Source organism: Haliaeetus albicilla, chromosome W (assembly GCF_947461875.1).
Source record: "Haliaeetus albicilla chromosome W, bHalAlb1.1, whole genome shotgun sequence".
NCBI classification, from domain to species: domain Eukaryota; kingdom Metazoa; phylum Chordata; class Aves; order Accipitriformes; family Accipitridae; genus Haliaeetus; species Haliaeetus albicilla.
Window position 1 is genome coordinate 23,686,078 of NC_091515.1, and position 25,943 is coordinate 23,712,020.

The window sequence follows — 25,943 nt, forward strand, 5'->3', positions numbered from 1 at the left end:
ATGATTACCTTACAGACTGTGACAACAGGATATGTGAATGGCAAAGGTCTTGGAAAACACCACTATGCCAGGTGGTATCATGAGGACAGCATGGAGGACCATGGGCACCTGGAGGGCTATGGAGATGAAGAGGGCAGGCAGCACAGGCTGACCCCATTTGAAAAACTAATGCAGGCTATGTCCCAGAATGACAAAGTGGTGAAAGAATTAACCCTGGGAAAGAGAATTGGCTTCTGTCACATCAGAGTAGAAATAGGAAGTGGGAATTTCTCACAAGTGAAGCTTGGAATTGTGGAATGATTGCTGGAGGTAACTTATCGATATGACACACACACACACACACACACACCCTTAAGGGAAGGTAAAATTTCTTTCTGATTCTCCTCCCCATCACACTGGAGAGGGGCGGGAGGAGTGAGCGAGCGGCTGCGTGGTCCTTTGTTACCGGCTGGGCTGAAACCACGACAGTCCTTTTTGGTGCCCAACATGGGGCACGAAGGGTTGAGATAACGACAGATCTGGCCAGAGCATGTTGAAAAAAATTTGTCATATGCATTTCTTATATTAGATAAATAGATGTGAGTCACAATGTTGGTTCATTTGTTCACATGGCAGTGTTATGTTAGTTCTTACATGCACTATGTATTCCCTGCGGTTACGTTTATCACCTCTGGGAGAGGGATCAGGATTAGCATTTTGCTATACTGGCTAATGTCGACTTGTGAAATGATTACATCACTGGTCATGAGGTTAAGCTGGTATCTGTATGCAGCAGTGATATCATTTCCATACTTCGGGCGCCCTCTATCGGATTTTATTGGTAATCGCACCCAATCCATGGGGAAGTCAGAGGGGGATACTTCACCCTGTTCGTTCACCTCCCTTTTCTCCTTCCGGCTAATTACAACAGCTTTTGAGAATTTTGAATATCCTTGGGATGCTCAAGCCAGCATGCTGTTAGTGCTATGCCTCCTGAATATGTTTCAGGTCTTGTTTAGGGCTACAAAACGGTTCTTTAAGAATACCACCCAGAGATCTGCCCCAAGGCTGGATATTCATGGGTGACACGGCATGTGGGAGGCTATGGGCAGGTATCTAGAGAATTTCTCACCTCCAGTGGCTTGGAAGTTCACTCCCAAACAACTACAGAACCCTCATGAAGTGGTAGAATATTTGAAAGGAAAATGCTGTGGCTATTCCAGAGACGCACAACTCACTGCACTGTGCTGGGCCCTGGCCAGTATCTACCAAACACTGCTTGATATTAGGCAGCACCCTCAGGGGGAAGAGAGGGAAAACAGAGCAACAGGCATCATGGCTACCCCAACCCCGGCAACAGGCACTGCAGCTGAACCAGAGAACCAACCTGTGCCAGTATCAGTCACCCCTATACAGAAGAAGAAACACAAAGAAATCAGTTCGCTTAGTGAGAGATGAAGGTGAAACAGAGTCATCACAAGAACAGGAAGAAGAGGCAGAACCTGAAATAATCACCCGATCTCTATCCCTGAGTGAGTTGCTGTCCTGGTTTCAGCTGGGATAGAGTTAACTGTCTTCCTAGTAGCTGGTACAGTGCTATGTTTTGAGTTCAGTATGTGAAGAATGTTGATAACACTGATGTTTTCAGTTGTTGCTCAGTAGTGTTTAGACTACAGTCAAGGATTTTTCAGCTTCTCATGCCCAGCCAGGGCACCTGACCCAAACTGGCCAACAGTGTATTCCATACCATGGGACGTCCCATCTAGTTTAGGAACTGGGAAGGGGGGGGGGCAGGGATTCGCCGCTCGGGGACTGGCTGGGTGTCGGTCGGCGGGTGGTGAGCAATTGCCCTGCGCATCATTTGTACATTTCAATCCTTTTATTACTACTGTTGTCATTTTATTAGTGTTATCATTATCATTATTAGTCTCTTCTTTTCTGTTCTATTAAATCGTTCTTATCTCAACCCAGGAGTTTTACTTCTTTTCCTGATTTTCTCCCCCATCCCACTGGGTGATGGGGGAGTGAGTGAGCGGCTGCGTGGTGCTTAGTTGCTGGCTGGGGTTAAACCACGACAGATTAAACCATGATGGAACTATACTCTATCCATTGGAACATAGAGTATGGGCCCAACAAAATGGAAACAAATGGCAAACTATTGGTGTTGATGCATGCATTGTCCGAGAACAACAGGGATTCATTTGTGAAAGTAATACCATCAAGGCCCAAGACATTTGTCTTCATGCTGAACAGAATGTCTACCATTTTGAAATACATCCTAATGAAACCCCTGAAACTGTATTTATATATATATATACTGGAAAAGGATGTGTTTGTATGAGAACACTTTGTGATTTTATATTCATAGATAACATTACTGTAGATAGAAGTAATCACTCAAATATTTGTGTTTATAACCTTACTAAAATGATGGGATGTGACACTGATTATTCACCTCCTGTTACCTCTTATCAATTGTTACAATCTGACTATATGCTAATTTGTGATCTGCTGCCTACTCCTATTGGAATGAACCTCACCTTGGTAGGAAAAATTCTATGACATGAAGACCTGAAGCGACTGTTGAAGCAAGTTTGAGAAAATGGACAAAAAACTCTGATTACTGTCCATCACGATGCAGAGAGGATACATCAGGTGTTGGAAAGAGTAAAGAAAGATGGAGAATGGTGGGACTCCCTTTTCAGATAGTCACCAACTGCCACAGGAATCTTCAACAACATGCTTCATCCTATCATTATCTTATTAGTATTCACTGTATTGTGTTTTGCTTTGATAATGACCCTATATGTTAAACTCTGGATTATGGAAAAATGTTTAACTCCTCTGCTATCCCCACGAGATATATATATATATATATATATATAATCGACATACCCAATTCCTTTTAAATATTGTGAAGCATGAGTGACTATAGTCACGGGGTGGATTATGTGGAATGATTGCTGGAGGTGATTTATCGATATGACACACACACACACTCCTTAGGGGAAGGTAAACCTCCAGGGTGGAATGCAGTGGATATGCAAGAAATCTGTTCCATAATAATTCCCTAAGCAACATAACCTGGCAACCTTAGATGTTAGCAACACCAGGGGAGCTTGGTATGCTGACTCTGAGAGAAACAATACAGGGAGTGGAGACACCGCAAGCAGGCTCTGTGATATCATTGCAGGGATAGGGAACTGGAACTACTGGAACAAGAATGGAAGGTCCCTGCATTGAATCCACTGAAGCAAGGAGGTGAAACAATGGGGTTCTGTCAACGCTATGGTCTTACTTCTGATTTATATCATAAGTGCCCAGTTCTGGTGTAGTGACATGCTAAATCATGTCCTTTGTGAGAACTTTGCTCATTACAATCTCATTATAACACCAAAACACACCTCAATCGCAAAAACTGCCTGCCTTCAAGGTGCGACTGTTGTTCTAAAAGCGGATTTGTTACCTGGTGTGCAATACACCAGTCTCACACACTCAGGAGAGATATTGCTTTATTCAGGCCTGGGTGCTCAGTGGACTTTCCACAAATCAAGCACACCAGATTCATCAGGTGTGTTCCTTTTATACAGTAACAATTGCATCCAATTTATTCAACTACTCCTATCTAGTACATATGCAAACTATCTAATGTATATGCGTAAGATTACGCAACCACAACACATCAGATGCCTTCTCTGCATGCGCAGGAGTCTTGGGTGGTCTTCTGTGGTCGTTTGAGGAGGTGTCTCCTCCTTATTTTGACCACTAAGTTGCTCTGTATCAGGTCAGTGGTTCATTTTCCTGCCAAGAGGGTTGCACCATCAATCGGGAAGAATAAAAAGGATCAGAATTGGTGCACCATTAAACAAGATGAATAGAATGAGTCAGAATTGGTGCGTCATTAAACAAGAAAGATCAGAATGATCCTGGCTACTTGTCTAGGTATTATAGAACTTTCTAATCTACCACAGGATTGTCTTCTATCTCTGATATCATGACCACCCTTCACTGAGCATGCGCTCTGAATTTTCTCTAGCATATACCTTTGAAAGCAAAGCGAGAGAACTTTATACCAATCAAAGTAAAGGTATGTATGACTAGAGTCACTCAAGCTCCACCTAAAAGATAAGAAAACATAAAAGGCTCAAAGAGAGGAGGAATGTTAGGGAAGACACCAGCATAGACAAGTCGGGAGGACATTGCTGAATTCTGGGATCAGTCGACAGGCTGAACATCTCTTCCCCCCCATAGGGACACCTATTGGGTAAGATTCGAACCCTCAGTTATATCGAGTGCTTCCCCGGGAAACCTAGAAATCTCTATAGAGTTTTTCCATAATTTAGTGTGCTTGTAGTTGACTGTATTATTATTTGCACGTGCTTTGCAGACAGTGTATTAAATTGGGTTTGTGTGGCAAGGTTTTGGTAGCGGGGGGTTTACAGGGGTGGCTTCTGTGAGAAGCTGTTAGAAGCTTCCCCTATGTCCAAGACAGACCCACCGCTGGCCAAGGCTGAGCCAATCAGCGACAGTGGTAGCGCCTCTGTGATAACATATTTAAGAAGGAAAAAAAAGTTGCAGCGGGCACAGCAACTGCAGCCGGAGAGAGGAGTGAGAACATGTAAGAGAAACAACCCTGCAGACACCAAGGTCAGTGAAGAAGGAGGGGGAGGAGGTGCTCCAGGCACCGGAGCAGAGATTCCCCTGCAGCCCGTGGGGAAGACCATGGTGAGGCAGGCTGTCCCCCTGCAGCCCAGGGCGGTCCACGGTGGAGCAGGTGGATGCCCAAAGGAGGCTGTGACCCCATGGGAAGCCCACGCTGGAGCAGGATCCTGGCAGGACCTGCAGATCCGTGGAGAGAGGAGCCCACACTGGAGCAGGTTTTCTGGCAGGACTTGTGACCCCATGGGGGACCCACGCTGGAGCAGTCTGTTCCTCAAGGACTGCACGCTGTGGAAGGGACCCATGCTGGAGCAGTTTGTGAAGAACTGCAGCCCGTGGGAAGGTCTCACATTGGAGAAGTTCATGGAGGACTGTCTCCCATGGGAGGGACCCCACGCTGGAGCAGGGGAAGAGTGTGAGGAGTCCTACCCCTGAAGAGGAAGCAGCAGTAGAGACAACGTGTGATGAACTGACCGCCACCCCTGTTCCCTGTCCCCCTGCGACACTGGGGGGGATAGGTAGAGAATCCAGGAGTGAAGCTGTGCCCGGGAAGAAGGGAGGGGTGGAGGGAAGGTGTTTTGAGATTTGGTTTTATTTCTCATTACCCTACTCTGGTTTGATTGGCAATAAATTAATTTACCCTAAGTCGCATCTGTTTTGCCTGTGACAGTAATTGGTTGAGTGATCTCTCCTGTCCTTATCTCGACCCACGAGCCCTTTGTTATATTTTCTCTCCCCTGTCCAGCTGAGGAGGGGGAGTGATAGAATGGCTTTGGTGGGCACCTGGCGTCCAGCCAGGGTCAACCCACCACATGTATTTATCACTGACAATCCAAAAGAACCTGTACTGTTGCTTTAATAAACTGTGCTGCTCATTAATCTAGTCATGATAGTTCATTAATGCAACCAAACTCTGTAAGTCTGGTAATCGTCATGCATTGAACATGGCTAAGCTGAGAGTGCAGTATGCTATTAAGTGGATCCATCATCGCGATAGTTCAGCATATTGAATGCAACTGGACTTATAGCATAGAATTGGACATCACTCAGAATTTAAACCTAGCTGCCCCCAGTCCCTCTGACATCTGAGGATAAACTGGAATGCAAGGGGGTTTATTTTCTGCCAAACTTCTTTACCCTTTAACGCAGCAGGAATTCATTCCCAAACCAAAGGTAGGCAGCACTGTGTGGGTCACCTGCATGGTGAGCACCATAGTTAGGTCCATTTGTATATGTACAGCTTTGCAAAGAAAGATGCTGTACTTTAAGTACACATATAGGTTGTATGTGCCTTTTTGTTGTTGTTGTTGTGTGAATCTATAGGCACAGATAAATGCTTAGATTTGGATTAGTCTTTAAAGCAGCCAGAAACATTTTTTCTAGATGGTAGATATTACAAGAAAAACTAGTATTTGCACTTTGGGGAGTTAACACATCTTGCCCCATGGCTCAAGCACCCCCACAGTTTGTACAACTGGTCCTGTCCATCCGCTATCTTCCCTGCCCCAGCTCATGGGCTGCAGGGCTATAGGCGCATAAACCCCCAGGGCAGCTTGGCCAGGCATGCTCCTGCCTGCAGCCAGAGTTAGCAAGGTTGCCTTTGTTTCATAGCAAATTTTACTAGTATGGATGAGGCTTTTATTTGGGCACAGTAATTTTTGTAAGAAATTTTATGCCTGCTTTACTGACTCATTTGCAGGGGGTTCATTAACATAAAAAGCTGGGACAGGATATAGGTGTGGGCTGAGTAGGTGCAGGGAAATGAGCTTTGGTACAGCCAAACCAGGGTAGAAGGCTGTGGTGAACTATCCATTATTTTTCTTTTTGTAAGTAGAAAAAAAAGCACCCTATATGCTGTTTCTAGGAAGAAGTAGAAAGGCTAGGTGACTGCAACAAACACTGCAGTTATAAGTATAATTAAGAATTGTCTTCATCTATCCTGTTTCTTCTTCTGCCTCTGGCAATAATAAAAACCGTTCTTGTTTTCCCTCAGGGATGACTAGTTTTCCCCACATCTTTGTACACTACTATCTCCTGGTTTTCTCATAGTCTTTCTTTTCCAATTTGATTGATTCTCCTTTTCTCCATCATCTTAACAGGTGAGAGAATGAGATATGACCCAAAGCCTTCATGCCATATTATCTGTTATTTTCTCTGACCACCTCGTTCAGCCCAGACTGCAGAGGTGTGAAAGCTCATGTTTACCCCCCCCCCCCAACCCCCCAATACTCTTTCCTCTTGGTTTACATGATCAATATGCTACCACTGTGACAAGGATTTTAGTCTTTCACCCCTAGGGTCAGCAGTCAGAGCTCTCCCAGGATCAGTGTCATGTGCTGTTATCATTCAAACTGCATTTCCTTCCAATTCAGCACACCACCATCAGCACCATGTAGGAGTAAGTAACCTCTTTCCTAGCAGGCTCACTAAAGCATGAAATGGGTAAGACAAAAGCAGCGTAGGGAAGACTGCCTTATACACTGCACAAGCTTCTCAGTGCATCAAGAAATAATTCAGCACCTTTTACAAGAATCACATTTCCTTAGAATATCTGCCGCGCTCTGGTAGGGGGATCAATTTATGCATTTTTTTTTTCTTACTAAGATGTAAATACAAAAAACAGAGTTTTCTTGATCTGTACAGAGATATATGTATCTATAGCACTTCTAGAAATGTTGAAACACTAAACTTGAGTTAAATAACTTCAGAATATTAAGTAAAAACATTTTGAATGTTTTTATACCAAAACACATGTACAAATGTAATAGCCTTCTTAATCTTCTCTTAAAGCAACAGGTAAACAGTACTGACTTTTTAAATTTACTTCCATGTGCTAGAAAGTAAGGTGAAGTCTTTTTCTAAAAGATTTGATAAAAATGATTAATTGTTAAGAAATGTGTGAATGATTGACTAATATATTTGTCGTGGTTTAATCTTCAGTCTTGGCGGCCTGATCTGCCTGCTGGTTATTTTGATGTTCTTCAGCGGCCTGACTCTTGGGTACGTGAGCATCTACATGACATATTTTTACAGCCAGATTCTCTAGCCGGGACGCAATATCTTGCCACAGCGTGGCAGCCCAGATGGGTTTACCTCTGCGCTGCCAGTTGCTCTGCTTCCATTGCTGTAGCCACCCCCATAGGGCATTTGCCACCATCCATGAGTCAGTATAGAGATAGAGCACTGGCCACTTCTCCCTTTCAGCAACATCTAACGCTAGCTGGAGGGCTTTCACCTCTGCAAACTGACTCGATTCACCTTCTCCTTCAGCAGTTTCTGCAACTTGTCGTGTAGGACTCCATACAGCAGCCTTCCACCTCTGATGCTTTCCCACAATGTGACAGGATCCATCAGTGAACAGGGCATATTGCCTCTCATTTTCTGGCAGTTTATTATACAGCGGGGCTTCTTCAGCACGTGCCACCTCCTCCTCTGGGGACATTCCAAAATCTTTGCCTTCTGGCCAGTCCATGATCACTTCCACAATTCCTGGGCAACTAGGGTTTCCTATGCGAGCTCGTTGTGTGATCAGTGCAATCCACATACTCCACGTGGCATCAGTTGCATGATGTGTAGAGGAGACCCTCCCTTTGAACATCCAGCCCAGCACTGGCAGTCGGGGTGCTAAGAGGAGCTGTGTTTCAGTACCAACCACTTCTGAGGCAGCTCGAACTCCTTCATATGCTGCCAATATCTCTTTTTCAGTTGGAGTATAGCGAGCCTCGGATCCTCTGTATCCCCGACTCCAAAACCCCAGGGGTCAGCCTTGGGTCTCCCCAGGTGCTTTCTGCCAGAGGCTCCAGGTAGGGCCATTCTCCCCAGCTGCAGTGTAGAGCACATTTTTAACATCTTGTCCTGCCCGGACTGGCCCAAGGGCTACTGCATGAACAATCTCCCATTTAATTTGTTCAAAGGCTTGTTGTTATTCAGGACCCCATTTAAAATCATTCTTCTTCCGGGTCACTTGGTAGAGAGGGCTTACCATCAGACTGTAATTTGGAATATGCATTCTCCAAAAACCCACAACAGCTAAGAAGGCCTGTGTTTCCTTTTTATTAGTCGGTGGAGACATAGCTGCTATTTTGTTGATCACGTCCATGGGGATCTGACGACGTCCATCTTGCCATTTTATTCCCAAAACCTGGATCTCCCATGCAGGTCCCTTGACCTTACTTTGTTTTATGGCAAAACTGGCTTTCAGAAGGATTTGGATTATTTTCTTCCCTTTCTCAAAGACTTCTTCTGCCGTGTTGCCCCATACGATGATGTCATCAATGTATTGCAGGTGTTCTGGAGCTTCACCTTTTTCCAGTGCAGTCTGGATTAGTCCATGGCAAATGGTGGGGCTGTGTTTCCACCCCTGGGGCAGTTGATTCCAGGTGTACTGCATGCCCCTCCAAGTGAAAGCAAACTGTGGCCTGCACTCTGCTGCCAAAGGGTTTGAGAAAAATGCATTAACAACATTAATTGTGGCATACCACTTGGCTGCCTTTGATTCCAGTTCATATTGAAGCTCTAGCATATCTGGCACAGCAGCACTCAGCAGTGGTGTAACTTCATTCAGCCCACGATAGTCAACTGTTAGTCTCCACTCCCCATTAGATTTCCGCACTGGCCATATGGGACTATTAAAGGGTGAGCGAGTTTTGCTGATCACTCCTTGGCTCTCCAGTTGGCGAATCAACTTGTGGATGGGAATCAGAGAGTCTCGGTTGGTGTGATATTGCTGTCAGCACACCGTCGTGGTAGCAATCGGCACCTTTTGTTCTTCAACCTTCAGCAACCCCACAATCGAAAGGTCTTGAGAGAGGCCAAGCAAGGCAGACAGCTGTTCAATTTCCTCCATCTCCAATGTAGCTATACCAAAGGCCCAATGGTACCCTTTTGGATCCTTGAAATACCCTCTTCTGAGGTGTTCTATGCCAAGGATGCACGGGGCCTCTGGACCAGTCACAATGGGGTGTTTCTGCCATTCATTCCCAGTCAGGCTTACTTCAGCTTCCAATACAGCTAGCTCTTGGGATCCCCCTGTCACACCAGAAATACAGATGGGTTCTGCCCCTTTATAACTTGATGGCATTAGATTGCACTGTGTGCCGGTGTCTACTAGAGCCTTATACTCCTGTGGGTCTGACGTGCCAGGCCATCAAATCCACACAGTCTAACAGACCCGGTTATCCCTTTCCTCCACCTGGCTGGAGGCAGGGCCCCTCTAATTCTGGCCAGAGTATTCGGTATTCACTTCTCGTAAAATTGGCTCAGAAGTCCCTTCAAGAGGATCGGAAATAAAATCAGCCCTTCTACTCTGTTTGGAAACTGGAGCGGCATTTTTCCTGGTAGAATCCCCTTTTGTGGTGGTTTTTCCTTGCAACTCACGTACCCGTGCATTTAGGACCGAGGTAGGTTTTGCGTCCCATTTCCTCATGTCCTCTCCATGATCACATAGGTAAAACCACAGGGCACCTCGCGGTGTGTACCTTCTATATTCTCTCTCTTGGGCAGAAGAACGCTCATTTCTAATAGCTGAGACATTGGTCCTTACAGGTGGGGAGTAGGACATATCTTCTTTGATTTGCTGGACATCCTGGGACAGCTTCTCCACAGCCGAAATGCAGGCTTGTAGGGAGGAGGAGAGATTTTCTTCGTATTGACGGAGTTGGCGAGCCACTTCCTCCACTGTCGGTGCCTCTTCATCCTTCCAGGTCATTATTGCCAATGTGTTGGCGTAGGATGATGGTGCGCTCCATACAAACTTCCGCCACATGGGTCGTGTGCATTGGACTTCGTCTGGATCTTTGGGTAATTGTGGGTTGTCCGGGTCATGATGAATCGTCTCTAGCACAGCTAATTCCCTCAGATATTGGATACCTCTTTCCATGGTGGTCCACTTGCCTGGTTGACATTTAACATCTTCCTTAAGGGGGTACCTTTCTTTCACTCTGTCCTGGGTTCAGCTGGGATAGAGTTAATTTTCACAGGAACCTGGGAGGGGGCACAGCCAGGACAGCTGACCTGAACTAGCCAAGGAGCTATTCCATACCATGTGACATCATGCTCAGTATATAAATGGGGAGCGGGCCGGGGGGGGGGTGGTGGTCTCGGCTTTCGGTGGGGGAAGTGGCGGAGCGTCGGGTCCCGGGTGGTGAGCAGTTGCACTGTGCATCACTCGCTTTGTATATTCTTTTATTAGTACTGTTCTTCTTGTTGTAACTTCTCTTTTTGTGTTGTCCCAGTATATTGTCCTTATCTCAACCCTCGAGGTTCCGTTTTTTTTTTTTTCTTTTCTCCTTTCTGATTCTCGTCCCCCTCCCACCGGGGGGGGGGCGGGAGAAGCGAGCGAGCGGCTGCGTGGTCCTTTTTGTTGCCGGTTGGGCTGAAACCATGACTCACACTTGACAGGCGTCGCCTCCAGAGGCTGATGGCTTGTGTCCCTTTTCCAATTGCCTTGTCAATGCCACCTTCCCTGGCAAGCGATCCCAGCTGCTTGGCTTCCCTACCATCTAAGTCCAAGCTATTAGCCCCATTGTCCCAGCATCGGAGGAGCCAGGTACAGCGGCCAAAATCTTTTTGCATATCCCGCAGCTCACTCAAGGATAGGGATCGGATGATTACCTCTGGTTCTGCCTCTTCCTCCTATTCCCATGATGGCCCTGGCTCATCTTCATCCTTTGCTAAGCGAACTGATTTTTTTGTATATTTCTTTTTCTCTATGGGGGAACTGATACTGGTACGGGTTGGTCCGCTGGTTCAGTTGCAGTACCGCTTGCCGAGTTTTTGGTAGCCGCAGTGCTCGTCACTGGGGCTGGAGGGACCACAGTGCCCATCCCCAAGGTTTGGGTAGCTGCAGTGCCTGTCGTCTTGTTGTTAGATCCAGAGACCTTCTCTTCCCCTTGAGGGTACTGAGTGGTGTTGAACAGGGCTCGATAGGCATGGGCCAGGCCCCAGCATGTTGCAGCAATTTGTATCTCTCTGGAGTTGCCAGGGCAACAGCATACCTTTTCCAAATATTTTACTAGTTCTTCTGGATTCTGCACTTGTTCAGGGGTGAATTTCCAAAACACTGGAGGTGCCCACTTTTCTAGGTACTTGCCCATACTACCCTGCCACTCATAATTATCCAGCCTCAGGGCAGATGTCTGGGTGATCTTCTTAAATAGTTGTTTAACCTTAAACAAGACCTGAACCACATTCAGGAACATGCTAGTTCCTAGCAGTAAGACTAGGACCATGCTGGTCCCAACATCCCAAGGGTATTCAAATTTTTCAAAGTTCCCAAATGCCATTGTAACTGGACTGAAGGAGAAGGGAAAAGGGAAGAAAGGTACCCCACAGATACACTGGTTTTCCATGGAGGAAAGGTAAATGGTGTAATTATTAATAGTTTCCCGCAGATGGGCTCCCGAAGTATAGAGGCGACAATGCTGAATGCAAATACTGGATTAATCCGACAACTGATAACTTTATCGTACCATAAACCAGTGTTACACAATACATCAAAGCAAAAACCTTAATCCACCTCCCATGGATTGTTATAAACGCTCGTGACAAATTGGAGGAGCCAATTTGTATTGAATAAAAAAATCGAATTTATTAGCAAGCGATAAGAGAGCAAAACAGCGCTGGGCGGCCGGGGAGGCAATGCTCCACCACAGGCCCGCAACTTTATGTTACCGTTACATTCCTTATATACATTTCATGTACCCCTTTCTTGTAAGTCTCCGCCTTGTCCTGCTTCTTTCTTCACTTGTGCAGGTCTGTTACTATGCAGATTCGGTAAATTTTCTCAAGGATGAGTATCCTTTGATGTAGAATGTCTTTTGATGTGGAGAAATACAGTCTTGGTTAATTGCAGCTGTTGTCCTTCCTCTCCTTATCTAGTAAGTTATAGCCATTGCTTTCTTCCCGTGACCTTCACGCATCACTTAAGCAAGTTTTTGTTATTTACACAAGGCATATGTTAACTCTCAATATGTCTCTTCACCCTTCTCGATTTCATGAACAAAGTTAACCCATTCATTACAATCCCCCCTTTTCTATTTTATCCGGATTTTGTTCATTAAATCGATCCAATGCTTCCTTTGCCCGCCCGAGGATAGGAGTAATTCCTCCATCTCTGATCTGTTCATATTGCTTTCGTAGCAGCATTAAATGTGCAGCTTCTAAGCGCCCTTTAACAACAGCGATCAACTTATTAAAAATGCATGGCCCAAAAGTCAAAAATAAGATCAACAAAATAAGAGGTCCTGCAATAGTTGACAATAGGGTGGTTAACCAGGGTGAATAATTAAACATGGACTCATACCAGTTCTGTTGTACTTCCCAGCCTTTTTTCCGTTTTTCTAACCCCTCCCGTAGCTTGGCCATTGTATCTCTAACTACTCCAGTATGGTCAACATATACACAACACTCCTCCCATAGGGCTGCACATAACCCCCCCTGCTGCATGAACATTAAGTCCAAGCCCCGTCTGTTTTGCAATACCACTTCTGATAAAGACCTAACAGACTGTTTCTAGGGCTGTCATGGCCTCTTCTATCCTAGCCAAATCCTCGTCGACCGCTACCCTTAGGGATTGAAATTTTTGATTTTGTTGTACGAGGGAGGTTATTCCTGTACCAGCTCCAGCAGCTCCGATTGCCATGAGAGTTGCCACCGTGAGGGCTGTAAAGGGCTCACGTTTCTGTATGTGATGGGCCTAAGTAGTTTGATAGTCATAAACGAAACTTTCGGGATGGTAAATAAGCCTAGGTATCACAGCTACTTGTATACAATATTCAGCTGTCCAATTAAAGACCTTTAGGGATATACAAGGTGTAACCCCAGTTTGGGAGCAAATCCACTTAGTATTATCTGCAGGAATTAACCACTCAGCTGTTATTTCTCCTGATTTGCGAGTTGTGTTACACAGGTGTCGTTTGTCCTTTGGGACATTTCCGATACACTTTCCTTTTCCCGATACTTGGGACATTGTTATCCCTTGTTTACGTCCAGATTCTTTATTCCACATGCACTGAGCTGGATTTGTTCCGTTGGACTTTTTAAATCTACTGTCCACCCCAATAGCTTCATAAAAGGGCGGTCGAATGTCGTAACACAACCAACAATGCTCAGTTATATTAGGGTGGGTGGCATTCAGTACCTGATAACTGGCTTGGAGCATATCCCACAATGGGTTGATTCTTGTTGATACGCCCGAGATATTGTTTTCAGCAATGTCTATGTTAGGGAGGATAGTAGCAGTCTATACAATACTGTTACTATCATCTTCCTCTGCTACGACCGAATTTGGTCCTACACCAGAGGGTTCATTTGGCACCAGCTCTTTCCTTATCGTAATTATTCCCCCTGAATCTGCACCTGGTTCCCAAAGTCTGACTCCCCATGTTTTCCCTGTTAACCAAGCAGGATCTTTCGGGTTGGTTACATTAATATAAATATATGGGCAATTTCCACTCCATGGTCCTGTTTGGCTTCCATCCCAACCATGTGAAGCAGGTGTACATCCGTGAGGCCCCCATCCTACGGATAGGAATTTATCTGGACTTCCCCCAGGAATCCAATCAGAAGCTATAGTTTCACAGCCCCAATAAGCACAATAGTAAGAGTCAGGATGGTTGCAATACCCCTTTCCAGGGTTAGAACTGGGACAAAAGTAAAAGCCTAAGTTATGCAGACATGGGTTCCTGGGTACGATTTGACATAAGGATTGATTAAAGCTTGGGGCCCCAGCAGCAATTACTTGCTGTAGTATCTTTTGATCCTCCCACCTATAGAGCATCCATTTGTAAGGTTGGTGGGGGTTCCCTTTGCCTTGGGTTGTCCCTATTAGCATTAGCAACAGTCCTATCATCCAAGTGCTTAATCTCAAGTTTGAGAAAAGTGGTGTCCCTTTACCCTTGCGACAGGTATTCCGAGGGTGCTGATAATCATTTTGATTTTTGTCTTCATCCCTGGTGAGAGATGGGAGACTTTGGGGAAGCTCTGAGGACGTTTTGTTTGGGAGCAATAAGTCAAGAGGCTCCGTGAGCCTTCTCTGGAGGTAGTTCATCAATCTTAATCCCCACAGCAGTACGTCTCTGCCCTCTTCTCTGCCTACTCTGTTGCTTAGAGCAGCGAGGTGTACCATCTTCTCGGCAGCAGTCGTATTCTTCAGGGGAACCTCCTTTATATTTACTTTGCTTTGACTTATATGCGTCCCAGTTTGTATCCTTCACTTCCCAAGCTCCCCACCCCACTCTGACCACTGTTCGTCTGCGGGATACTTGTATTATTTCAGCCTTCGTTGGGCATAACTCATTTGCATAAAGACAACACCTCTCAGGGTTTATGCCTTTAGCAAAAATATCCCACCATTCTTTGGGGTCTTTTATAATTTTCCCAGTTGATACTCCCACATGTAATGTTTGCTAAATTAATTCCTGTTCGTAATTATAACATTCGTGGCAAACGTCACTAGGGGAATACCCATAGGAGCAATGTGTCCACCACTTTTCTCTACAAAGTTTACACCTGTAACATACAAAGATAACATATACAGTGAGGATTTTTACAAAAGACGGTCTCACTCCTCCACTTTTCTTCGGAACTTGATTTTCAAGCTGTCAGGGTCTCTGGTTGCCTCCCAATGAGAACTCCGAATTGGTCCTTTGATCCCGCTTGCATGAGTCCATCCTCGTTCTGCAGTCCGGACAGCAGTTTCTGTGGTAAGTAAAACAAGAAAGGGCCCCTCCCACCTAGGAGTGAGAGAGGATTCTTTCCAGACTCTGATTAATACCATATCACCTGGCTTCACTGAATGTATGGATATATCTAGGGGTGGCCTCTGTACCACCATTCCTTTCTTTCGCAATCTCTCTCTCCTTTTCATTATCTGAACAATATAAGGGTTAATACTATTTTCATCTAGAGTAGGATGATTGGCTGGGCATTCCATATCATAGGGCATGCCATATAACATTTCAAATGGGGAAATTCCAGTATCCGCTCGGGGCTGAGTCCGAATATTTAATAAAGCAATTGGCAAACATTTTACCCAGGACATTTGGGTTTCTATCATTAACTTAGTTAGTTGCTTCTTTATTTCTCCATTCATTCGTTCTACTTTCCCGGAGCTCTGGGGATGCCACAGGGTATGGAACTCCCACTTAGTTCCAAAGGGGGCTAGAGCTTCTTTTACTACTTTGGAAACGAAATGTGGGCCTCTATCTGAATCAATAGTTTCAATATTTCCATATCGCGGTATGATATGCTCTAAAAGTATTTTTACCACTGTATTGGCAGTTGCCCTAGCAGTAGGGAACGCCTCGACATAATGAGTGAGGTGGTCTACCAATACAAGTAAGTGTTTATATCGCCCTACTTTAGGGAGATCAGTAAAATCAATCTGTATTCTGGCGAATGGTCGGTGTGCCAATTCCCGTCCCCCTTGTACTTTTTCTCTAAGATGCTGCTTATTGATCTTCTGGCACATTAGGCACCCTTGTACAATTCCCTTGGCTACATTATAAACCCCAATACACATGTATTTTATTGCGAATTGATCAACCAACGCTTGGACACCCCAATGAGTCTTTGAGTGCATACCTCTCATTATTTTCCATGTTAGTGCTTTTGGTAACACCTGTCTCCCATCGGGTAGTTCCCAATTACCCTCCTTTTCCACTACTCCCATTTCCTTCAATTTATCCATTTCTGGTTTACTAAACTGTGGGCTTAGGATTCTTGCCGGCGTTTCACCTGCCGGCGGGGCGGTGGTCACAGCAAGTAGTGCTGCCGCCTTGGCCTCTTGATCAGCAAGATTATTCCCTCGAATTTCAGGGGTTGTTCCTCTTTGGTGTCCCTTAACATGCACCACAGCTATTCGCTTGGGCCCTCTTATTGCTTGTAGAATTTTGACAATCAGTTCCTCATGAACCAAACCCTTTCCTTGAGAATTAATAAGTCCTCGTTCCTCCCAAATTTTCCCAAAAGTATGTACCACTCCATACGCATATTTTGAATCCGTGTACACGGTTCCTTCTTTGTCCTTTAAAAGTTCCAATGCCCTAAGTATGCGTATAACTCACATGCCTGCGCCGACCAACTAGGACTGAGGGGTCCGGATTCCTTTACTTCTAGGCTCCCCCCATCCACAATTGCATATCCTGACTTCCTTTTCCCTGCTATTACTCGAGATGACCCATCAGCGAATAACTTTTCTCCCTCTCCCAATTCTACCTCTTCCAGATCTAGCCTAATTTTTGTTTGTTCTTCAATGGTCTGAAGGCAATTATGTGTTAACTCTTCTTCAGGACCCCCATACAAAAATTGCGCCGGATTTTGCAAATTCGTTGTTCCGATCTCCAATTTAGGGGAATGGATTAGGATCCCCTCATATTTTAAAAGCCTAGCATCGGTGATCCATTTTTCAGCTTTTTGTTGGAGAACCCCTCGAATATTATGAGGGGAGAACACCCTTAATTCACTTCCAAACGTTACCTTATTCGCTTCTTCCACTATCAGGGCTACAGCAACAACTGCCTGTAAACAGGTGGGCCACCCTCTACTGACAGGGTCCAATAATTTGGAAATGTACCCTACGGGTTTCTTTTTTCCTGCCCACTCCTGGGTCAAAACCCCGTAATGCTGTCCCCTCCTCAGTGGCCACAAATAAATAAAAGGGTCTCTTCACATCAGGCAGACTCAAGACAGGGGCGTTAACTAGATCGGCCTTGAGACCCTCTAATCTTTCTTCATCCTCTTGGGTCCACTTAAGCAATCCATCCATAGTTAACTTTTGATACAAAAATCGCACTTTCACACTAAAGTTCTCGATCCACTGCCTGCAATACCCAAATAGCCCCAACAATTGTCTAATCTGTCGTTTACTCTTCGGGGCTTTCAGTGATAAAATCCCATTTACTCGTTCAGGGCCTAACTTCTTAGTCCCCTTGCTTATCCAGTGTCCTAAATATTTTACCTCCTCTTCCACAAACTGTAGTTTTGACTGTGATATCTTGAGGCCTTGAAGGCTCAAAAAATTTAACAACCGTATGCTTTCTTTTCTGACTGTCTCTTGATTCTCTCCTGCCAACAATAAGTCATCCACATACTGTATTAGCACGACCCCATCTTGCAACCGGTATTCCCGTAGAATCCGTTCTAGGGCTTGTCCAAATAAGTTTGGGGATTCCATGAACCCTTGGGGAAGTACAGTCCACCTTAACTGCTGTTTCCTATGAGTGTCTGGGTCTTCCCACTCAAAGGCAAAATAATCTCTACATTCTTCCTTAAGAGGGCATGACCAGAATGCATCTTTAAGATCTATTACACTATACCATTGGTTTTCGGGCCCCAATTGACTCAACAGGGTGTGTGGGTTTGCCACTACCGGGAACCGGCTGACAGTCCGTTTATTGATTTCTCTTAGGTCATGCACCAGCCGATAACTACCATCGGATTTTTTTACTGGTAAAATCGGGGTATTAAAAGGGGACATGCAGGGTTCGAGTACCCCCTTTCCTAAGAGTCTTTCAATCTCAGGTTTTAGTCCCCTTCTCCCTTCATTAGATAAGGGCTATTGTTTAACTCTCACTGGAATCTCTGGGTTCTTAATAACCACTTCAAACGGTTCAATATCCAGTTTTCCAACTGTTTCGGGGGTATACCACACTTTGGGGTTAATTTGCTTCTCGTCCACCTCTATAAGGGGACAAAGCCTGATTTTCAACTCCTCTTTTTCCACATCCACCCGAATCCCCATTTCTACGATTAAATCCCTACCTAATAAGTTATATTCCGCTTCAGGTACCAACAACAGCGTTCCGATTCCATATCTGCAACTTGATTCCACCGCCACATCTTTTATAACGGGGACCCTAAAAGGTTCCCCTTTTGCTCCAATTACATTAACTTTATCCTCAGATATTTTACATCCCGGAGGTAATGATTGTACCGTAGACCTTTCGGCCCCGGTATCTACAAGAAAGATCACCTCCTGACGCTGAGGACCCACTTTTAAAGTTATCAAGGGCTCTTTCTTACCAGGGGTCCTCAGCACATAGAGCCCCTGACCCCGCTAATCCTCCCGAAACACTTTTTCATCCTGAATCCTTTTTCTACATTCTCTCTTCATGTGTCCTTTTTTCCCCGCAATAAAAACATTCCACGGCTTTATCTCCTCTCCCCCCGATTCTTTCCTTATCCCTCCCACCAGGCCGACCGGGTCTCATTATCACACCTTTCTGTCCCTCTCTTACCGCTGCAACCAGCAGCCTAGTCTGTCGCTTTTCCGTTTCCTCTTCTCGCCTCACATACACCTTCTGAGCTTCTCTAAGTAATTCATCCAACCCCCGCTCCTGCCAGTCCTCAATTTTCTCCAACTTCTTCCTAATATCTCCCCACGACTTGGCCACGAACTGAGTTTTCAGCAACGCTTGTCCTACAGGAGTGGCAGGGTCCACCCCAGAATATAGCTGGAAACTTTTCCTTAACCTCTCAAGCCATTCCGTTGGGGTCTCATCTTTCTTTTGCTGTTCACGAAAGGCTTTATTAATATTCTGTCCTCGGGGAACAGATTCCCGTGTCCCCTGAATTATAATTGTTCTCAAGTCTGACATATTATTCCTATGAGCCGGATCCTGATTATTCCAGTTTGGCCGATTTAAGGGCCATTTTTGATCCGCCGCCGGACCAGCCTGATGCTGCTGGTCCCACACTCTCATCCCAGCCCCTCTAATCATGTCTCTTTCCTCTACGGTAAATAATATGCCCAGGATAGACTGTAATTCATCCCACGTGTACAAATTCGGTCCCAAGAATTGATCCAACCTTTCGGCTACCCCCAGGGGATCATCTAACAGATTCCCCATTTCCTTCTTAAATTCCCTTACATCCCCTGTATTAAGGGGGACTGCCACATACCCCATTCCTGGTCCCCCCTGTCCATCCCCACCAGGCACCAACATTTCCCGAAGAGGAAACAATCTTTCCTTTCCTCACATTATTTTGTTATGTGCAGACCTTCTGGGAGGGGGTGCCGGGATTGGGGAATCAGGTTCCGAATCTGACCCCCCCCCCGGGCCTGGGCTATTTCCTGGCCTTGGGGTGGGTCCTGAGGCGGAAGGGCCTGAGGGGCATAGGGAGGGGGCCAAAGGGGATCCTCATCATTTTTTCGAGGTTTATCTGATCTGTTTTCCCTTAAGGCAAAGAGGAATGACGGCTCCCAAGATTGGGGAATCCATAAGGCAGCATATTCACTCTCCTCTGGGCTGGCTGGTGGTCTTTTATTGTTTACCCATATATTTAATTGTTGACACACCTAATCCTCAGAGGACCCAAACACAGGCCAAAGTACATGAGGATTGCTGAGAGGTCTCCCACCCCAAATCTCAATACAATAATTGATCATTTTTTCCTTAGACTTATCCTTTCTCTTTGGTGAACTGTCTCAATATCTTATCATCAGGCCTAAGGGACTATCAGGGGGTATGCCTGGTAACTTATTTCCCTTCCCCATCCCCATGGGTCCAGAGGGCTTGTTTTTCCTCTGTCCCATCTTCCGAGGTGCCCTTATCCACACACACACTCACTTCCCCCCGTTGTGACTCGCTCCCTCGCGGGCTACGAGAACTGCACTACTGGAGGGTCCGCACTCGCGTGATCTCAGAGAGACCTCTCACACAGTCGCACCTCGGGATAACCACCCCAACCAAACGGCTCACACTTTATATACTCACCCGCTCCTGGGTCTTCGCTTGGTCTTCGTGCACAAAATTTAAGGGGTCCTGCAGGTTCTTTTGCTCAGTTATCATAATTTAAAGGGGTTCGCGGGTCCAGGGTGTGGCGACGACACCTCCTCAAGACGGGGCTATCCAAGGATAGGGCGCCTCCCCGCTTGCGAGGGTCCGCACCAGAGAACCTGGATCCGAGTCACGGCACCAAATTTCTTATAAACACTCGTGACAAATTGGAGGAGCCAATTTGTATTGACAAAAAAATCAAATTTATTAGCAAGCGATAAGAGAGCAAAACAGCGCTGGGCAGCCGGGGAGGCAATACTCCACCACAGGCCCGCAACTTTATGTTACCGTTACATTCCTTATATACATTTCATGTACCCCTTTCTTGTAAGTCTCCGCCTTGTCCTGCTTCTTTCTTCATTTGTGCAGGTCTGTTACTATGTAGATTCGGTAAATTTTCTCAAGGATGAGTATCCTTTGATGTAGAATGTCTTTTGATGTGGAGAAATACAGTCTTGGTTAATTGCAGCTGTTGTCCTTCCTCTCCTTATCTAGTAAGTTATAGCCATTGCTTTCTTCCCGTGACCTTCACGCATCACTTAAGCAAGTTTTTGTTAATCACACAAGGCATATGTTAACTCTCAATATGTCTCTTCCCCCTTCTCGATTTCATGAACAAAGTTAACCCGTTCATTACATGGATGATAAGCAGCAGCACAGGGACTACATACAGCAAGCAAGGTGATACATAACAGAACTTTAAAAACCAGAGCAACAACTCTAAGAACACATAAATCAACATAATGACCAGCGACTATTAGACCAATATAATGAATGCTTAGAACAAATTTGATTTAACAAGCTCTGGTCAGGTTTGTTATCTCAACCCTTCGTTCCCCACATTGGCCGCCAAAAAGGACTGTCGTGGTTTAACCCCAGCCAGGTTTAAGCACCACACAGCTGCTCACTCACTCCCCCCCCACCCAGTGGGATGGGGGAGAAAATCAGGAAAAGAAGTAAAACTCGTGGGTTGAGATAAGAATGGTTTAATAGAACAGAAAAGAAGAAACTAATAATGATAACACTAATAAAATGACAATAGTAATAACAAAAGGATTGGAATGTACTAATGATGCACAGTGCAATTGCTCACCACCTGCCAATCGACACCCAGTTAGTCCCCAAGCAGCAATCCCCCGCCCCCACTCCCCCCAGTTTATATACTAGGCATGATGTCACATGGTATGGAATACCCTGTTGGCCAGTTTGGGTCAGGTACCCTGGCTGTGTCCTGTACCAACTTCTTGTGCCCCTCCAGCTTTCTCGCTGGCTGGGCTTGAGAAGCTGAAAAATCCTTGACTTGAGACTAAACACTACTTAGCAACAACTGAAAACATCAGTGTTATCAACATTCTTCGCATACTGAACTCAAAACATAGCACTGTACCAGCTACTAGGAAGACAGTTAACTCTATCCCAGCTGAAACCAGGACAATATTCTTGGGGGGGGAAACCAACACAACCCAAAGCTTTTTCTCAGAACAGTTGTTTTTGCCATGATCCAGTTTAATTTTGCTGTCTTGATATATTATACAAAGCCACTGTAAACCTATTTTAACCAGACTAATCCTTCAGATACCAGTTGTATTCAATGGAGTGAATACAAAAGCCATAACCTACTAGTTAATACAGAAACATAAGGACAATTGTGATTGACCTATTCATACTGCTCTGAGCTACCCTGGTGGTGTGGTGCAGCTGCAGATGTATATCCATGTTTTGTGGCCCTTGGCTTCACTGTAGATATGCTACAGAAACACATAGAACTTAACAGCAGCTTTGCATTACCAGGACAGTGTAAGACAGCTAGATTTGCTGTCTTACAGGATCCCTGCAACTTATTCTACTTCACTGGGTGTTTTTTTTTTCCCCTTCCTCAGAATAAAATCTGTGTGGTGTGGATTCATGGTCCACTGTGGCATCCAGACCTAAAAACCCAAAATAAATAATGTACTTTTCCTGTATTCTGTACAGTACAAAGAACTAATCATGCATGAACACGTTGGAAAAACTGGCACAGCTATCCTGAGAAAGACAAATCTCTACAACACTGATTTTGGTAACTGAGAATTTGTGGGGGTAAGAAGTTAGGGAAAAGTTCTGTAAGTCACACCAACTTAAACACACCTTTCCATTATAAACTTGCAGAGTTATAACCAGAGCCCCTAAATTACCCCCAAGTTTGTCTAGTCTGAAACAGAGTACCTAAATTTGACACCTCTGTTAGTCTGCAAGTACCAGGCTCGGGCCCAGCTCATCTGAACAGCACTGAGCTAACAATGCAAGAGAAAGTGCAGACTTTCTTTACCAGCATTAGACACCAGAAGTAGATGCTGTAACTTTGGCCATCAGACACATATTAGCTTGACGGCAGTGGAGCACACTAAGACAGCAGATGATTTGATTAGCCCTTGCAATACTCTACCAGCCTTTAGCTAGCTACATCAGCAGTGAATAGGATGCTGGAGACAGAAAGGAACACGGGTGTTTATGAAAGTTTACAGGGCTTAGGAGGCCTCTGCAGCTTAGCTTATACTGATCAGAGGTGAAATTTTATTGCGCTTCTACAACCAAGCTTTGTTATAAGTAAATAGTATTACCATTTTGTGCCTATTGCATTAATACCTGAAAAGAAAAATGCTTTTCATGAGAAAGTCACAATTAGGATTTTGGACAAGACAAAGCTAAGATCAGAAGATTCAGCCTTTGCTATCTCATGAAATATCCAGCATGGAAAAACTGCACCGCTCAAATATCATCAGACTGTATGAAGTGGTAGAGACACTCTCAAAACTGCACCTGGTGGAGTATGCAGGAGGTGGGGAGCTCTTCACTAAAATCAGTACAGAAGGGAAGCTACTAGAAACAGAGTGTAAAATAATCTTCTCTCAGATTGTATCTACTGTGAAGCACATGGTAAGTTGTTCTTCCACAGGCATATTGCCCCTCGCTACTGTAGCAGATTTTGTGGATGTATCTTTTGGTTTTCAACTAGTAGGTTTACTGTTACCAAGATTTCAGGCCCATGTTTCTGAAGAGCAAAACAGCTAGTGAAGAGCTATCTTAAAAGTATCTAAGAGAGCTTTCACATCCACCTCAAGTTACTGCCTCTCTATTGACAGCTTTTGGGAGGAGACTGAACTGGGAACATCTGGTGGGTGGAACCATCCCTTTAGCAACAGCATTCTCCTGGTTTGCTTTAGGTTGCTGTAGGCACCAACTAATAAAGCTTAATATCTTTTCTCCAGCTATTTTAACATAGGATCAGTCACTCTTCCGCTAAAAGAAAGTGTTCCAAAGAGGCTTGTTGTTAGGTATTGCAAACAGCCAGCTTGCTTATTAATGAATGTGCAATTTGCAATCTTCACTTTGGAACAAATCTGTGAAGTTAACACCCAGCAAGTCACTTCCCCTTGCCTAGTCTTCAGTATTGCAACTGGATTTAGGATGATGCTATTTGTGTAGAGCCCAAAGCACCTTATAAAGGCAGAAAAGGGCAGTTAACTACTTCCAGTACCATCTCCTCTGAACCTTGCATAGTAACTACAGCTACTTAAAACAACAGCATAAAAACACAGGAAGACTGTTCTGCAAGTTTGAGAAGTAAAACTAGTATTTGTTAAAGTTGGCTCAGGGTGCCCTCCGGCAGCTCATATTCTCATATGCCACGTAATAGCCTTGGGCTCTAAAAGCCTGAAAAGCTCTGAGAGTCAAAAGCAAGAGTGTTCCCAGGTCAGATGTCTAAAAACTACATTACAAACTGCTCATAATATATGTAAACAGTATGCATTTTTTTTAATGTATTTTGACAAAATGCTCAGACATCCTGTAAGTGAATGATTAGCTTCAACACCTTTTCCATAGGACAGATATTCAGGAGCTACTGGAACTTACATTTCAAGATCGCATCTATTTCTTAGCATTAAACCCAGACTACCAAGCTGGCCAACCTCTTCACTCATACACAGACTTCTGCAAAAACTTTTTTCGTTTTTTGCTAAGCCATCAAATCCAGGCTACTTAAATCCATTCTCACTGCTGTCAATCCACACAAGGACAGAAGATCCCTGCCTGGTACTGATGACTGTTTAAAAATCTTAGGATGCTGAAGAGTTTCCTTATTGCCTCCAGGTACACATATACCTTGTTAATTCAAAGGGTAGGGCAGAGAAAGCTCAAACACATCCATTCCTCCTAGTTATTTCAAAGATGAAGCTAAACCCTTACTTAATCAAGACAGATATATCTCTACTAAGCAGAGCAAATTCAGTTTGAGTCTTTGACTACTACTGCCATTTTCAAGGAAAAAGAGTACAAGTTACATTAGATTTCTATAACTTGAAGACACCACTAAACTTGGTGTCCTACAAGGACATGAAATACCACAAGGCACAAGTCTGTGGTCCTTTTCTCCTGCCACCACCAGTTCTTCACGACATTAGATCACACAAAAAATTGTAGCAACTTTCTTACTTTATATGTGATTATGTTCACTTCATGGTCTTGGTAAACTAGCAGCTTTCACTTTGTGAGTCCACAAACTTACAATACATACAAAAATGGAATTAGTTAAAAAGAAATTATTTTGTTACTTACATCATTACAGAAATGTAGTAATTGCAAAGTGTTCTGAACTCTGAAAAAATAAAATACACAGATTTCGCATGTGAAGATATCTAGTCTTGTAGGATCAGCCATGATGCCATCACAAATCTGCTTAATGAAATTGTTGATATTAGTTAACAAAAGACTGCTATTCTTCTAAAACCAGCATCCTCCTCCTTATCTTCTCCATCTACTCTATTGTTTTTTATCAGTAGAGAATTAAGTTAAATTTGTTTAAATAGTTTAACTTTTTCAATTTCATTGCAATGCTTATTTCTGACTTTGTCCAAGGTAATTCCCTTTCATCTGTGTGGTAATTAATCAATTAGGGGTAGGCACTTGAGAACTTTCCTGTTAACAAGCTAATACCAAATTTTCTTCTTGTTCTACAGCATGAGAACATCATCATTCACCAGGACTTGAAAGCAGAAAACGTATTCTACACCAGTAACACCTACGTTGGGGGGGACGACGACACTTTGGATTCAGCAAAGTAAGAGATGAAACTTTAAATACTTTCTGTGGCTCTCCTCCTTATGCTGCTCCTGAACTCTTCCAAGGTGAGAACCATGTTGGCATTTACACAGCTATCTGGGCACTGCCTCATCTCCTTTGTATTTCTCAAGTCACACTGAAGCGCTCAAATGTGGAGCGCTCATACACTTGTTTGCCCCTTGCTCCAGTGTTGTGGCTTAAGCCCAGCCAGCAACTAAGCACCACACAGCTGCTCACTCACTCCCCCCACAGCTGGATAGGGGAGAGGGAATCAGAAGGGTAAAAGTGAGAAAACTCGTGGGCTGAGATAAAGACAGTTTAATAGGTAAAGCAAAAGCCACACACACAAGCAAAGCAAAACAAGGAATTCATTCACTACTTCCCATCGGCAGGCAGGTGTTCAGCCATCTCCAGGAAAGCAGGGCT

The 25,943-nt window shown here is 44.6% G+C and overlaps 1 protein-coding gene across 1 annotated transcript; it reads left to right on the plus strand.

The window, feature by feature from the left end:
• LOC138681752 (serine/threonine-protein kinase NIM1-like) lies at positions 1-25,800 on the plus strand. Its single transcript, XM_069775102.1, is given in 5 exon segments — positions 1-291; positions 23,051-23,104; positions 23,106-23,333; positions 25,415-25,495; positions 25,498-25,800. Coding segments are annotated over 5 exon segments (957 nt in total).
• Positions 25,801-25,943: the final 143 nt, after the last annotated feature.